Source organism: Anabrus simplex, chromosome 1, assembly GCF_040414725.1.
Source record: "Anabrus simplex isolate iqAnaSimp1 chromosome 1, ASM4041472v1, whole genome shotgun sequence".
Taxonomy (NCBI): domain Eukaryota; kingdom Metazoa; phylum Arthropoda; class Insecta; order Orthoptera; family Tettigoniidae; genus Anabrus; species Anabrus simplex.
Window position 1 is genome coordinate 193347853 of NC_090265.1, and position 18154 is coordinate 193366006.

Sequence of the window (18154 nt, forward strand, 5' to 3'; positions counted from 1 at the left end):
TGTGACATACATTGCATGTAAACTTGCAAGCTTTGGGCTGGGGAAACATGGGAATAAGGAAGTGAGCTGCTCAAATAAATGGTATATTTCAAACTATCAGTGGAGAGATGGCATGAAATGACACTATTATATGAATAAGTTTAAATGGAGTTTTTAAAAGTATGTTCAGTTGATAAAATGCCACCTGGATGATAAGCCCTAAATGCAGATCAGTGGTGATTGAATATTTAATTCATCAATAAATTAAGCAATACTAAATCCCTCTTCCCTATCCTTCAAATGTACCGATATAAAAATTATCTGAGTTATTGCATACTAGCTATACAGTATTATGCATTCATATAAGTAAAACCCAGTCACAAAAAATGGAAAAAGTGAATTTTATTGCTAAGGATTTTACAGTTCTTTGTTTGTATCAGGGGAATTCCATAAATCAGTCAGCCCTTCCTGATCTGCTTTCAGAGTCTGCTGTCCAGGTGGCAGTTTTTACATAGTCTTTTTTTAAATAATTTCAAAGTAGTTGGAAATTATTGAACATTTCTGTTGGCAAATTATTCCAGTCCTTAATTCCCCTTCCCATAAAAATACTTGCCCCAATTTGTCCTCTTCAATTACAATTTTATCTTCATAATATGATCATTCTTACTTTTTAAAAACTCCTCTCAAACTTATTCATCTTCTAATGTCTTTCCAAGCCATCTCTCCACTCACAGCTTGAAACATACCATTAGGCACAGGTATTTCATTGTTTAATATATTTATTTGGCAACAAGTGTTTTGTGAGAGGAGTTACAAAATATTTCAATACAGCACATTATCAATTACCAACAATTTCCTCATGAGCATCTAAAAATTCATCAAGATCACTAGCAGCACTATCAACACGAGAAAGACTCCTCCTTCTTTCACGGTGTACATGTTCAGCACTTTCTAATTTGTTTGCATGCTTTCTTTCTTTCAATTCACTTGATTTCTGTTCCTTGTTTTCACCATCACTCTTTTCTTTATTTTCCTTCTCTAGAAGTTGTGCTCTCTCTTCATATCTAGCCTTCAAGTCCTGGAAAATTTTTAGCTGGTTCACATATTCAGTTTTGAGCTCGGCATTGAGTTTAACAGCTTCATCCATTTTGGAAATCATGGTACTCTGACGGTCACGTTCCATCTTAATCTTTGCCTCCATGTTCTCCACATCACATTGGAGATGATGAACTTCCATGTTGCGGATGTTGAGCAAGTCCTTTGTGATCTTTATTACTTCCTTCAGTGAGCCAATCTGGTTGGTAAGTGCAATATTTTGTCGCTCTTGACTGACACACAAACTTGTTTTATCCTTAATTAACTCTGCAGCTTTGTTCAGAGCTTGTCGAAGGCTGTTGTTGTCTTCTCTAAGCTTATCTATGGATTCTGCATGTTCGGGATCACCAACACCTGCTACTTGGGCCTCAGTTGCATTTCTCAAATCGGCAAGTTCTTTCTCTACAGCTTGAAGTTTATTCTTGAAATTCTCTCTCTCCTCTGTTCGTATCTAAAACAGAAGAAAGAACATCTTTATAAAGTCAGAAAACAAGCAACATGGTCAATCTAGGAAAGGGTAAACAGAGAGAAGGAGTAATTCACTTGAGTAGTGTGAATTGTACGCACATTGTAAAATAGTATAATACAAACAAATATTTTGACAAATGAATGGATGAAAACCATAACGGTATAAGTGACATTTAAAAAAATGAGTAAAGTGCAGGATGTAACTCCGAGAGGATGTATCTTTTCACCAGCAAAGAGATACAAGTGATAGCGGTAATATTCTGCGCTCTAGTGATGTGTGGTATAACTAAATATAGCATGGTTTATATGACTGTTAAAGATGTTTAAATGCCTTTTTCTCTGAATTACCAAAATGCTACTTATACCGTTATGGTTTTCATCCATTCAAATCATCACAAAGGTATACTGCAGTATGACCAACATTCAATATTCAGTTTGGAATAGTTGACCGTACATGCAAACATGTCAGCCTAGTAGTGTTCAACAAGCCCGTTGTGAAGTAAATGAAACCAGCACATTGCATACTCCTGCTAAGAAACTAGCAAGGAAATCCCATTGATGGTAAGTACAATGACCTTGTGAAATCACTGGTAGGATGTCAACAAGTAAACAAGTGAAATTCTTATTCTAATTGGCTGCTTGCTCTACAGCATTGTTTGGTCAATATTTCTTATTTTATTAAATTTACTACTGTACATCTTTTTACTGAACTAAATATCATTATCATGATGATCGTTAGAGCCCTGCACGGATGCAGATATCCACATAGTTAGTGTCTTGGTGGATACAAACTGTATGCCAGTGCGGATAATTTTGCTGATAATTTCTAAATAATGATTCTTATTGATTTTCACTCAGGTATACTCTTACTTTTGCTTGTAATTAGGCGACCCTTGACAGTGGTATGGGAGAATGGTGACAGAGCCTTGAGATCATAAAGCCGTAAATCTGGCCTAAGCCTAACTGTCTTCTGCTCACAATTAGTGGAAGAAAGGAGCAAAGGTCAATACGTCGGTAGCTGTCGCAAGAGAAAATCCCTCATTAATTTGTGACTCCAGGGGTTCTGATGCCAGATGCCAGGCCTATTGTATTATGTTAACAGATCTATCCATTTCAATATCTTGGGTGTAACATGCTGTAGGTAAATATTTATAACATCCATGGATAACCATTTGCGGATGCGGATAACCATTCGCAGATTCGGGTGTAGATGAAGGAAGTGTGGAGCGGATGCGAATGTTATTTTGTATATCTGCGCAGGGCTCTAATGATCATCCTCACCATCCATTTCCCTCATTCACCTCCTCCTGGTTTAGGATGTTTATGGTACCTTTCTTTCTCTATCCAACCACCATTCTTCCTCCTTAATTGTGTTCCAATCTAGATTACTTCTAATTATACTATTCTTGATCATTTTCAACCACTTTAGTCTGGGTCTCACTCTTGCCCTCTCTCCTACTATCTGGGTGTCCATCATCTGCTTCAGTATTCTTCCCTCTTCCATCCTCTCATCATGCCAAACCATCTAAGTTTATCCCTGTCCATTCTATTGTAAACCTTTTCCACTCCAGTTTCCTTCCTGATATCCTTATTTTTTACTTTGTCCTTTCTTGTCTCTCCTATCACAATTCTTAAAAATTTCATTTCATTGGCCTGGATTTTATTCTCCTTCTTTGTCAGTGTCAAGGTCTCTGCTACATACTGTATGTCAGTAGGCCTATTGGGCAGTAGTACTTCTTCAACATCACCTCCTTTTTCCTCATTGGTACTTCCTTCCTCCACACCCTGTTTCTCACACTCTGGTTCAATAAGTTTCCCTGCTGAATCATTTTACTGATCTCCATATCCAGTTTTGCATTCTGCATCAATTCACTTCCCAAGTGCTTGAAGGTCTCCATAATTTCAAGGTTTTGTCCCTTTATTTTTATAATTTCCTCTCCTTTCCCTTCCCTTTTTCCTCTAGTCAACACCATTGTCTTACTACTTTCCACACTGATTTTCAATAATCTCACTCAATTTGTCAAGTTATCCTTGTACTTCCTCTCTGTTTGTTCTCCACACCACAATATCATCTGCAGACTGCTCCCTGTTCCCATATTTTATCTTTATCTCCTTCACAATTTCGTCCATAATCATTATGAATAACAGTGGTAACATTACACTTTCTTGTTGTAGTCCATTTTCATTCCAAAACCACTCTGTCCACCCTACATATGTCTGAACACTGTGGTAAACATTTTTGTACATCTCTTGCACATTTTCTATGATTTGTTTTCCAAATCCTTTCTGATGCATTAATTTACATGCCTTTGCATCAATAGTTGACGCCGTGCTACCCAATACCCACTACATTCAGCTGTGCACGATATGACTGTCATTTGTTTACTTCTCGCGGCCTTCTCGCTGAGGACGTGCTCGAGCGGTCAACAATGCTGCTAACCTGTTTTGTTGGGAACTAAGACAAGTGACAAAACCATTGGACTGTGACCAATCAAAGGGGGTCTGGGGGCGTATGTTAAGGCCGCGAAGTGGCTGTTAGGTCTCTAGCGTTCTGTAGGGCGATAGGAGCACATTGTATGTTGGACAGTGATGAAAAGCTGAATTAATTTATAACTCGGGTCAGTGACAAAGCAATTGGTCTGGATTGGTTAGGTCCAACTAGTGACAAAAACAGTTCGTACAAGGTACTTACATAAGATTTTAGCAATACGATCCGTCGTTTTATGTATGTAACGTAGGTAAGCAGTTCCTTTTACATCTTTTTCCTTAACAGACGTCCGATTATGCATCGATTTCAGAACCGTTCAGATCAAAGCTCTGCTGTAACCATTGCTCTCAAAGGTGGTTCTCAAGGTATTAATTTCCTCTTGTAGAGCTGACACTTCACAAATCCTCCTGGCCGTGGTAGTCAGAGTTGTAAGGATACCATGTTTCTGGGCAGGGTGATGGTGAGAATCTGCGTGGAGATATCTATTGGTGTGTGTAGCTCACCATGGAAATGGAATCTGATGGCAGAATAACATGGAAATGTTTCTCTATGGAAATGGAATCTGATGGCAAAATACCATTTTTAGATGTTCTCGTCACCAAGAAAGAGGAATGATCTTTAGGACACAGCGTTTATCATGACTCCAGTGCTCCTCCCCACGTCTTGGGCATTTCACCACTGGGAAACGCCGCTACTGACTTCCAGGTTGCTGGCCCATCTTCAGCGCCTGACTACTATATTCCTGTGAATGTCTGGAGTTATGCTCAGGTGGCTTGCAATACGGCACTTCCCTTACATATCCGCAATCGCAGCGTCATGATGCCAACTCCATCCATTACCCCTCCTCCCCCATTCTACATCATGAAATACACCAACATTGATCCAGCATAGGCCAACACTTGCCATATTTATCAGTTAATAGCTCGCTATACTCCCAACCTTCAAAATTAGAACTCCAACGCAACATTAAAAGCTGCAGGCCTTTTTACACACATTTCACTTCCAGCATTGGGGCTCACCAACTGGGATCGCATGCCAAGGCACCCTACTTTACTCAGCAACGCCCAGCCCGACGACCGGGACCACCATCTCGCCCGGCGACGATACTTTCTGTCTTCGCCTACGGAGCGGACCATGACTTCACTGAGGACGAGGTGGCCGCCCAGCTTCAGATGGACAGACACCAGATCTACAAGGTCATCAGGATCCGAAATGCCGAAGGACCGACCAGCCTTGTCCGCATCCTGTCACGTGATGTGATGACATTGGACACCCTGCTCTGTGATGGCATGCTGATCTATGGTGGGCGCCACAGGGTCGAGCCATCAAGGACGCCGCTGCCACAGAAGATCTGTTACAGCAAATGCCAGCGCTACCTCGCACCGGCAGCTCCTTGTGCGAACCCCGAAGTATGTGCTATTTGCAGTAGTGAGGATCATCCCACTTCATCTTGTTCTAATCGGTCAACCCCACAGTATATCAACTGTTCACTGCCTCATCCCTCATTCAGTTATAAATGCAAAGTGAAATCTACTCCCGATCCTACCCAACCTGAAACTGTCATCCCAGTCACATCCCAGGAGCTCCCTACCCCTGCTTCCTCTTCATCCCCCCCCCCCCCCCCTCCGTTAGTTCGGAGAACCTTATTCGCATTATGACTATGGTTCTCCAGAATGTCCTATCTTTCCACCATCCCCAAGTCCTTAAACAAATGCAGCTGGCGGCTCGGTTAGTCCTTAATACCCATGTTGACATGGCATACTCGGGGAGTAGAATGCAGTTTGCATTCTTTCCCCTGAGTACTGTCCCATTCGTGCGTTGAAATGTTGAAGTTATATTATGTTAACATTCGCTCTGTAACTTCTAACTGGTCACTGCTGGATACTTCCCTCTCCCTGCATGCTCCGGATATTTTCATACTCAATGAGACCTTCCTTACACCCAAACAGAATGCGACCTTTGCTTCATATAACTTTATCCGCGTGGACCGGCCCCACCAAGGCCGGGGCGGTGTCGCTATTGGTGTAAGGAAGAACTTCACATACATTAAACACTCATTCCCTCCTTATGTTAATCGTTTTCATGAATATTTAATCGTTGAAGTCCTTACCCCTCATACTTCACTAACACTTGCTACTTTTTATCTTACCGGCAACACTCACATTCCTCTGATCTTTATTAAATTCATTGATACTAATTTTGAAGAATATGTCATAATTGCCAATATTAACGTCATACATCCCGTCTCAACTCACTACCTTTACTAATTTTTGTGATAACCTCTGGGGCATGCACTACCATTTTCCCTTCCCTACCCTCCCCTTACATAATTCTACACCTGATGCCCTTATCCTCTCTCCAACACTCACCACTTCCCCTAAAATTCAAAAGTCTGTTTCGATCGGCAGCGATCATGCCCCTGCTCTTCTTACCTTTCCCAACTTCCTCCCTCATAGCCAACAACCCCCTCCTCGACCTCCGACTACCCAAAGTTTTACACATGCTGACTGGGGCAAATATCATGCTACTATAACAGACTTACTCAAGCACCCCCCCCCCCCCCACCCTTCCTCAATCCCCAACCTCCTTACCATAATAACTAAAATTGAACAAGCTATTATAACAGCCGATAACCTGCACATCCCCCGTCACTCATACCACCCCACTAAACCTCCCGTACCTCCCAAGGCCCTTCAACTTCTTAAATTTGCCCATGACTACTACCACCACTCATAGGTTTGAACTAAAGACCCTACTACCTTACAGCAACATTGACGTACACTACGCCAGGCTCGCTCCTATATTAAAGTGATTAAACAAAAACACTGGAATGACAAATGTAACGAACTCAGTGACTATCATGACCTTTCACAATTCTGGACTACTTTTCGCTGCCTTACAAAGACTTTCAAACCTCTTCCTACCTACCCCATTCCCAACCCTCCAAATCATCCCATGACTCCCAAAGCCAAAGCTGACCTCTTTGCCGATTACTATAGGAAACTCTTTTCCCCTTCCACTGCCCCTCACCATGTCCATCCTGACTAACCGACCATTACCGCTTACACCAATCCCGCCCACCCTGAATTGCAACCTTCCTTTCTTCACCTGCCCCAAGTAGATTATACACACCCCCTAAACTCTCCCATTACCCCTGCCGAAATCTCCCAATACCTGAAACATCGCAAAAATACCTCCCCAGGTTCTGATCATATCTCGTACCGCCATATTCAAGAAGCTCCACCTCTCCTTTTCCACCTCCTCTGTCTGGTCTACACCTTTATTCTCTATACTGGTTTTTACCCCGATCACTGGGGTAATGCCAACATTCTTCTTTTCTTAAAACCTAACAAGCCACCTTACACCTTAAATTCCTATCGCCCTATTAGCCTCCTCTGTATTTTATCAAAAATCCTCTAAGGAATTTTGAGTAGGGGACTGTCCACCTACCTCAATTCCCTCAACCTCCTACCCTCCTCTCAAATTGGCTTCCATTCACGTCACTCTACACAAGATCATCTCTTTCATACCTCCGCCTCCCTACATTCCTACCTGCGTCCATGTAAAACAGCCGCGCACTGGTGTGCCTGGATGTGGACCGAGCTTTTGGCTCAGTCTGGCATTCAGGCCTTATTTTCAAGCTCCGCCATCATCTGCTTCCCATCACCATCATCCGTCTTATTCATAATTTTCTCCAGCATCGAACTGCGCAAATCATTATACATGGCATAGCTTCCTATACATTCCCTTTAACCGCTGGTCTCGCCCAAGGCTCCCCTCTTTCCCTTCCCTTATACATTCTTTATACGTATGATATTCCCCATCCCGATCCCCTTTTATGCCTCTACCAATATGCCGATGATTTAGCCCTCCTAGCTCTCACTCCCACTGTTGTCACTCTTAAGAAGAAACTCCAAACCTACTTTAACACCCTAGAAACCTAGCTCAACTCCTGGCATATTTCTGTCAATCCCTCCTAAACCCAATTCATAGCTTTCTGGAAATGATCCCGCCTCTGCCGTCCCTGATATCATGTCCCACTAACAGTGTATAACTCCCCACTCACCGAAACTAATCTACTAATTTAGGCATTAAACTCCAAAATAACCTCAAGTGGAATCACCATCTTATTGCTGTTTACAAAAAGCCCTTCAATGGTTCTGAGTCCCCCGAATACTCACTGGAAAAACATGGGGACTCAAACCTTCCCAGACCATCAATGTTTACAAAACCTTCATACGACCAGTTGTTACTTACACTTCCTTGACCTGGTTAACTGCTGACAGTAAAGAATATACTCAACTCCATAAATTAGACAGACATGCCATCCGTATTGCCTACCACCTTCCCTTTGATACCCCTTCTACTAATTTAACACCTCTCTACTCCTTTCCTACCATTCTCACTCATATCCACCATCTGCATCTTAACTATCTCATGAAAGGAACCACCCATAATAACTCCAGTGTCACACAAGCCCTCTCCCTCTCTCCCCTCGCATCTAATATTGTTAATGACATCTGAACCCCTACCACAACTCATCTCTTCCCCCTCCAATCATGTAACTTCCCCTTTTTCACCATTGCACCCCTCCTCACCCTTCTTTATCTTGCTTTGCACTTGTCTTTCGTTGTTATTGGAATGCTTCTGGTTGCAGTGTTGCACCTCTGGTTCAATGTCCTGTGTTTATAGCACCGCAAGTGCTATTCCAATGTAATTCATGTCTCCTTTACTTGTCAATATAGCAGAAGGAACTGCCTACTCCTACATGGTGTCTGTGAGACCCCCAACGAGGACACGTACGCTGTGGCGCTGGGTACGTTAAAAAACAGTCTGAACATCGAATTGTCTATAGACAGCATAGATCGATGTCATAGACTTGGCCATATGAAAAGGACAGCAGCTGAGGTGGTGTCCGCAGGTAATAGGCCGATCATCATTAAATTCCTCAGGTACCATGAAAGAGACCGCATCTGGCGCACCAAGCAAGCTCTTAAAGGTACCAAATTATTAATAACCGAATCTCTGACATCCACAAGAAAAGAAGTACTGCGTAAAGCTCGGGACTTCTGGGGTACGCGGTGAGTTTCGACGCAGGACGGCCGCATTATCGTTCATTTAGAAGACGGGAAAAAGCTCCACATTAGCTCATCTAATGAACTGAACTTACATATGAGGCGGTTAGGTGGATTATCAGAGTGATATGACAATTGTGATGTGCCCAGTAAATGTTATTATTATTATTATTATTATTATTATTATTATTATTATTATTATTATTATTATTATTATTATTATTATTATTATTATTATTATTATTATTATTATTATATTTACATGTGTGTGTGTGTGCGTGCGTGTGTGTGTGTGCGTGCGTGCGTGCGTGCGTGCGTGCGTGCGTGTGTGTGTTTTTTTTCAGTTTTTTGTTTCAGTTAAAGTATGCCCATTAGTCAGGTAGCTATGGTATTTCCTCATGACAATGACCTCTCTAAGAATAGCACACCCCTCACTCCTTCACAGAACATAGATGCCGGTAACCTTTTGAAACAAGAACTTTCACTATATCCTCATACTCTCCAGTGTTATCACTTGAACAGCCTAAGCTTACCTGCACACATTGATGAAATTCAGGCTATATTTAACAAAAATAGCATCCATTTGATAGGTATTAGTGAAAGCTGGTTATCGCCATAAATTCCAAACAACATGGCTCGTCTTGACGGCTATAATCTCTACCGCCATGATCGTACAAATAAGAGGGGTGGAGGTATTGTTCTCTACTGTAGTGATGACCTGAAGAGCCGTATCATTTGTACCTCATCGACCGGTGAATTGCCGAGGACGGAGTTTATGTTCGTTGAAGTAGTTGCTAGTGGACAGAAAATACTTATTGGAGTGGTTTACCGACCACCTAAAGTATCTTACTTGACCGAGTTTGAAACGCACCTACTTAACTTGCTACCAGCCTATCGACATGTCATTATATTAGGCGACTTCAATACAAATCTACTTACGAAGAAATACAATACTAAGAAACTAGAAGACTTGTTTTCCTCATGTTACTTGTCTATCCTTCCCTCTGACTCTACTAACCATGTACATACTGCCAACAACATTTCCCACACCTTAATAGATCTCAAAGTAACAAACAACCCTCAGAAAGTGATAACGCACAGACAAATTTCAGTACCGGCTGTGTCCACCCACGATCTTATATTTCTTGCGTACTCACTTCGGGTTCCAAAATATAAACCTAGGTATATAACGTGCAGGAATATGAAATATATTGACATCTATGAATTAAGACACGATGCCTACAATCTTCCATGGAATAGCATTTTAAATCTGACAGACATTGATGAAAAGATAAATACATTTAATTCGTTAATACACAATCTATACAACAAACATGCACCGAAAAGACAGATCAGAATATCCCGCAAACCTAATCCATGTCTAACCCCCGCAGTTAAAAATATGATGTCTCAACGTGATGCTCTTTACCGACATTACAAACGTACTCAGGACCCAAATGACTATGAACAGTATAGAATAATTAGGAATAAAACTAAACAAATCATCCGTAATCTTAAATTTAAATATGTTTGCGAATCAGTAAGTAACCTAAATACGGCATCTCCGAGCCATGGGCATAGGAAAAACACATGAACAGCTTCAGGTACCTGACATTCCACTCGACGATTTAAATGAGTATTTCACGGAAGAGAGAGCTCAGTTTAATCCGCTTAACAGACCACACGTAAATAACGTCCCAGCACCTATCCCACAAAATCACCCCTGCTTTGCCTTTCGTATCGTCAGCACTAATGGTTAAGAAAGTCTTGTATTCTATTAAATCCAAAGCAAGCGGTGTCGATGAAATTCCTATTACTTTCATACATAATATTATTGGCGCTATTCTACCCATTCTCACACATATTTTTAATTAGTGTCTCAAAAACGGCACATTACCAACAATTTGGAAGTATGCCAATGTAATTCCACTTCCTAAAAACCCAGGTTCGAAACTCCTATCCGATTACCATTCCATTTCGATTCTCCCTGCTCTCTCCAAAGCGTTAGAACGGTTGGTACATGCGCAAATATTGGAATACCTTCAGGCTCAGTCTCCTCTTGACCCCCTGCAATCTGGCTTCAAGAAGGGTCATAGCACAGCCACTGCCTTACTCAAAGTGACTGAGGACATCAGACAAGCAATGGACGAAAGGCAAGTGACAGTACTCACACTCCTTGACTTCAGCAGTGCTTTTGACACGATAAACATCCAGACATTGCTGAAGAAGCTCAAATCGTTTTTCGGTAATGTTGCTTTAAAATTTTTCACCGTATATCTTACAGATCGTATGCAATGTGTTACAGTACAAGATACTGCTTCTCAGTGGCGACTCCGGAAGGCAGGAAGCCCCCAAGGTCCTGTTCTTGGTCCCCTTTTGTCTGTCCTCTATATAAATGATGATGTTGTTGTTGTTGTTGTTGTTGTTTGAGTCATCAGTCCATAGACTGGTTTGATGCAGCTCTCCATGCAACCCTATCCTGTGCTAAACTTTTCATTTCTACGTAGCTATTGCATCCTACATCTGCTCTAATCTGCTTGTCATATTCATACCTTGGTCTACCCCTAACGTTCTTACCACCTACACTTCCTTCAAAAACCAACTGAACAAGTCCTGGGTGTCTTAAGATGTGTCCTATCATTCTATCTCTTCTTCTCGTCAAATTTAGCCAAATCAATCTCCTCTCACCAATTCGATTCAGTATCTCTTCATTCGTGATTCGATCTATCCATCTCACCTTCAGCATTCTTCTGTAACACCACATTTCAAAAGCTTCTATTCTTTCTGAGCTAGATATCGTCCACATTTCACTTCCATACAATGCCACGCTCCACACGAAAGTCTTCAAAAACATCTTTCTAATTCCGATATCAATGTTTGAAGTGAGCAAATTTCTTTTCTTAAGAAAGCTCTTCCTTGCTTGTGCTAGTCTGCATTTTATGTCCTCCTTACTTCTGCCATCGTTAGTTATTTTACTACCCAAGTAACAATATTCATCTACTTCCTTTAAGATTTCATTTCCTAATCTAATATTTCCTGCATCACCTGCCTTCGTTCGACTGCACTCCATTACTTTTGTTTTGGACTTATTTATTTTCATCTTGTACTCCTTACCCAAGACTTCATCCATACCATTCAGCAACTTCTCGAGATCTTCTGCAGTCTCAGATAAAATAACAATATCATCGGCAAATCTCAAGGTTTTGATTTTCTCTCCTTGGACTGTGATTCCCTTTCCAAATTTCTCTTTGATTTCCTTTACTGCCTGTTCTATGTAAACATTGAAAAGGAGAGGGGACAAACTGCAGCCTTGCCTCACTCCTTTCTGGATTGCTGCTTCTTTTTCAAAGCCCTCGATTCTTATCACTGCAGACTGATATTTATACAGATTGTAGATAATTCTTCGTTCTCGGTATCTGATCCCTATCATCTTCAGAATCATAAATAGCTTGGTCCAATCAACATTATCGAATGCCTTTTCTAGATCTACGAATGCCATGTACGTGGGCTTGTCCTTCTTGATTCGATCCTCTAAGATCAGATGTAAAGTCAGGATTGCTTCACGTGTTCCTACACTTCTTCTGAAGCCAAATTGATCTTCTCCCAACTCAGCTTCAACTTGTTTTTCCATTCTGTAAATAATACGTGTTAAAATTTTGCAGGCATGAGATACTAAACTAATGGTGCGGTAGTTTTCACACCTGTCAGCACCGGCTTTCTTGGGAATAGGTATAACAACATTCTTCCGAAAATCGGATGGGACTTCTCCTGTCTCATACATCTTGCACACTAAATGAAATAACCTTGCCATGCTGGTTTCTCCTAAGGCAGTGAGTAATTCAGAGGGAATGTCATCAATTCCAGGTGCCTTGTTCCTATTGAGGTCACACACAGCTCTGTCAAACTCTGACCTCAAAATTGGGTCTCCCATTTCATCAGTATCAACAGCCTCTTCATGTTCCAGAACCAAATTATCTACATCCTTACCTTGATACAACTGTTGGATATGCTCCTGCCATCTTTCTGCTTTGTCTTCTTTCCCTAGAAGTGGCTTTCCATCTGAGTTCTTAATATTCATACACCTAGATTTCCTTTCTCCAAAGGTTTCCTTGATTTTCCTGTATGCAACATCTACCTTTCCCACGATCATACAGCCTTCGACATCCTTGCACTTCTCCTTCAGCCATTCTTCCTTAGCTACCTTGCACTTCCTATCCACTTGATTCTTTAATCGTCTGTATTCTCTTCTACCCTCTTCATTTGTAGCATTCTTGTATTTTTGTCGTTCATCAATCAGGTCTAGTATCTTCTGAGTTATCCACTGATTCTTAGTTGATCTTTTCTTCCTTCCTATCATTTCTTCAGCAGCCCTACTGACTTCATTTTTCATGATTCTCCACTCTTCCTCTATAGTGTTTCCTTCAGCCTTTTCATTTAGTCCTTGTGCAACATGTTCCTTGAAACAATCCCTCACACTCTTTTCTTTCAACTTGTCTAGATCCCATTTTTGCATTCTTACCTTTCTTCAATTTCTTCAACTTCAGATGGCATTTCATGACCAACAAGTTGTGGTCAGAGTCCACGTCTGCTCCTGGAAAAGTTTTGCAATCCAACACCTGGTTTCTGAATCTCTGCCTAATCATAATGAAGTCTATTTGATACCTTCCAGTGTCTCCAGGTCTCGTCCACGTATACAGCCGTCGTTTGTGGTGTTTGAACCAAGTATTGGCAAGGACTAAGTTATGATCAGTGCAGAATACAACCAGCCGACTTCCTCTTTCGTTCCTTCTCGTCACCTTTTACATATTGTATTAAATCTTCTATCTCCTCGTATATTCTTTCGATTTCTTCATCATCCGCTGAACTAGTAGGCATATAGACCTGCACTATTGTGGTGGGCATTGGTTTGGTGTCTATCTTGATGACAATAATTCTTTCACTATGCTGGTCATAGTAGCTTACCCGCTGCCCTATTTTCTTGTTCATTATTAAACCAACTCCTGCATTTCCCCTGTTTGATTTTGTGTTGATAATTCGGTAGTCGCCTGACCAAAAATCTTGTTCTTCCTTCCAACGTACTTCACTTACACCAACTACATCTAACTTTAGCCTATCCATCTCCCTTTTCAGATTCTCTAACCTACCACAACGATTCAAACTTCTAACATTCCACGCTCCGACTCGCAGAATGTCAGTATCCATCTTCCTGATGATCGCCCCCTCTCGTGTAGTCCCCACCCGGAGATCCGAATGGGGGACTAGTTTACCTCCGGAATATTTTACCCGGGAGGAAGCCATCATCAGTACATCATTCATACAGAGAGAGCTGCATGTCCTCGGGAGTTAGTTACGGCTGTAGTTTCCCGTTGCTTTCAGCCGTGTAGCAGTATCAACACAGCTAAGCCATGTTGAGTATTATTACAAGGCCGTATCAGTCAATCATCTAGACTGCCGCCCTTGCAACTACCGAAAGGCTGCTAACCCCCTTTCGATGAACCATTCGTTAGTCTGGTCTCTCAACAGATACCCATCCAATATGGTTGCACCTGCGGCTCGGCTATCTGCATCATTGGGACACGCAAGCCTCCCCACCACGGCAAGGTCACATGGTTCACAGAGGAGGATATAAATTATATCTCCTCTAAAATAAAGTATAATAGATATCACCTCTTTGCCTATGACCTCCAAATTTACTGCCACAATATTAATGATATATCGAATGCAATAAGAGATATTAACTCTGACCTTCAACAACTCAGTGTGTACACCAGTCAATCAAATCAATCAATCAATCAATCAATCAATCAATCAATCAATCAATCAATCAATCAATCAATCAATCAATCAATACTGATCTGCATTTAGGGCAGTCGCCCAGGTGGCAGATTCCCTATCTGTTGGTTTCCTAGCCTTTTCCTAAACGATTTCAAAGAAATTGGAAATTTATTGAACATCTCCCTTGGTAAGTTATTCCAATCCCTAACTCCCCTTCTTATAAATGAATATTTGCCTCAGTTTGTCCTCTTGAATTCCAACTTTATCTTCATATTGTGATCTTTCCTACTTTTATAAACGCCATTCAAACTTATTCGTCAACTAATGTCATTCCACGCCATCTCTCCGCTGACAGCTCGGAACATACCACTTATGTCTCAAATATTATTACAATGAGAATAGTTACTTGTAACATACCACTTAGTCGAGCAGCTCTTCTTCTTTCTCTCAATTCTTCCCAACCCAAACACTGCAACATTTTTGTAATGCTACTCTTTTGTCGGAAATCACCCAGAACAAATCGAGCTGCTTTTCTTTGGATTTTTTCCAGTTCTTGAATCAGGTAATCCTGGTGAGGGTCCCATACACTGGAACCATACTCTAGTTGGGGTCTTACCAGAGACTTATATGCACTCTCCTTTACATCCTTACTACAACCCCTAAACACCCTCATAACCATGTGCAGAGATCTGTACGCTTTATTTACAATCCCATTTATGTGATTACCCCAATGAAGATCTTTCCTTATATTAACACCTAGATACTTACAATGATCCCCAAAAGGAACTTCCACCCCATCAACACAGTAATTAAAACTGAGAGGACTTTTCCTATTTGTGAAACTCACAACCTGACTTTTAACCCCATTTATCAACATACCATTGCCTGCTGTCCATCTCACAACATTTTCGAGGTCACGTTGCAGTTGATCACAATCTTGTAATTTATCACTCTATAGAGAATAACATCATACGCAAAAAGCCTTACCTCCGATTCCACTCCTTTACTCATATCATTTATATATATAAGAATACATAAAGGTCTGATAATACTGCCTTGAGGAATTCCTCTCTTAATTATTACAGGGTCAGATAAAGCTTCACCTACTCTAATTCTATGAGATCTATTTTCTAGAAATATAGCAACCTATTCGGTCACTCTTTTGTCTAGTCCAATTGCACTCATTTTTGCCAGTAGTCTCCAATGATCCACCCTATCAAGTGTTTTAGACAGGTCAATCGCGATACAGTCCATTTGACCTCCAGAATCCAAGATATCTGCTATATCTTGCTGGAATCCTACAAGTTGAGCTTCAGTGGAATAACCTTTCCTAAAACCGAATTGCCTTCTATCGAACCAGTTATTAATTTCACAAACATGTCTAATATAATTAGAAAGAATGCCTTCCCAAAGCTTACATACAATGCATGTCAAACTTACTGGCCTGTAATTTTCAGCTTTATGTCTATCACCCTTTCCTTTATACACAGGGGCTACTATAGCAACTCTCCATTCATCTGGTATAGCTCCTCCGACCAAACAATAATCAAATAAGTACTTCAGATATGGTACTATATCCCAACCCATTGTTTTTAGTATATCCCCAGAAATCTGATCAATTCCAGCCACTTTTCTAGCTTTCAACTTTTGTATCTTATTGTAAATGTCATTGTTATGATATGTAAATTTTATTACTTCTTTGGCCTTAGTCTCCTCCTCTATCTCGACATTATCCTTGTAACCAACAATCTTTACATACTGCTGACTGAATACTTCTGCCTTTTGAAGATCCTCACATACACACTCCCCTTGTTCATTAATTATTCCTGGAATGTCCTTCTTGGAACCTGTTTCTGCCTTAAAATACCTATACATACCCTTCCATTTTTCACTAAAATTCGTATGACTGCCAATTATGCTTGCCATCATGTTATCCTTAGCTGCCTTCTTTGCTAGATTCAATTTTCTAGTAAGTTCCTTCAATTTCTCCTTTCTTCCACAACCATTTCTAACTCTATTTCTTTCCAGTCTACACCTCTTTCTTAGTCCCTTTATTTCTCTATTATAATAAGGTGGGTCTTTACCATTCCTTACCACCCTTAATGGTACAAACCTGTTTTCGCATTCCTCAACAATTTCCTTAAACCCATCCCAGAGTCTGTTTACATTTTTATTTACCGTTTTCCACCGATCATAGTTACTTTTTAGAAACTGCCTCATGCCTGCTTTATCAGCCATATGGTACTGCCTAACAGTCCTACTTTTAAGACCTTCCTTTCTATCACATTTATTTTTAACTACCACAAAAACAGCTTCATGATCACTAATACCATCTATTACTTCAGTTTCCCTATAGAGCTCATCTGGTTTTATCAGCACGACATCCAGTATATTTTTCCCTCTGGTTGGTTCCATCACTTTCTGAATCAGCTGTCCTTCCCATATTAACTTATTTGCCATTTGTTGGTCATGCTTCCTGTCGTTCGCATTTCCTTCCCAATTGACATCTGGCAAATTCAGATCTCCCGCTACAATCACATTTCTTTCCATGTCGTTTCCCACATAGCTGACTATCCTATCAAATAATTCCAAATCCGCGTCAGTGCTACCCTTTCCCGATCTGTACACTCCAAATATATCAAGTTGCCTATTATCTTTAGAAATGAGCCTTACACCTAGAATTTCATGTGTCTCATCTTTAACTTTTTCGTAGCTTACAAATTCTTCTTTCACCAGAATGAACACTCCCCCTCCCACCCTTCCTATCTCTACGATACACACTCAGTGAAAACTCTCTCTTCCTCAACCCCAAAAAAACTCAAACAATTATTATCGGTTCTCAGAAATTATTAAACATCATGTATAAAAATTATGCTATTCCTCCGGTGACACTAAATGCCACCGTAATCCCGTTCAGTAAGGAAGTGAAGAACCTAGGTAGACCAGTCAAGAGTTTCAGTCACATAAGAAATACATGTAGAAAGATGTACGCGACGCTACACCCTCTGAAACAACAGAAGGACATCTTGCCACAAGACATAAAGATAAAACTACTCCAAACTTTGATACTACCAATACTTGACTACTGCTACATGGTCCTCATTGATGCAACCCGTGAACAAACTATGAAACTTTAACGAGAATTGAACTCTGGTCTTTGATTTGTTTTTAACTTGAGTTACGATGCTCACATAACCCCTAGCTACACATTTCTTTCCTGGCTGAAATCTGAGAGGCGATGGAAATTCCACGTACTTACGTTGATATATCGAAC

At 40.8% G+C, this 18154-nt stretch overlaps 1 protein-coding gene across 1 annotated transcript in view; it reads right to left on the reverse strand.

Annotated features, from left to right (window-relative positions):
• Nucleotides 1–740: 740 nt before the first annotated feature.
• Nucleotides 741–18154, reverse strand: part of LOC136863923 (uncharacterized) — a 45568-nt gene continuing 28154 nt past the window's right edge. The window contains exon 3 of the mRNA XM_067140357.1: nucleotides 741–1525. Within this exon, the coding sequence (XP_066996458.1) occupies nucleotides 818–1525 (708 nt within the window). The 3' untranslated portion in view covers nucleotides 741–817. The remainder of the gene's footprint in view (nucleotides 1526–18154) is intronic.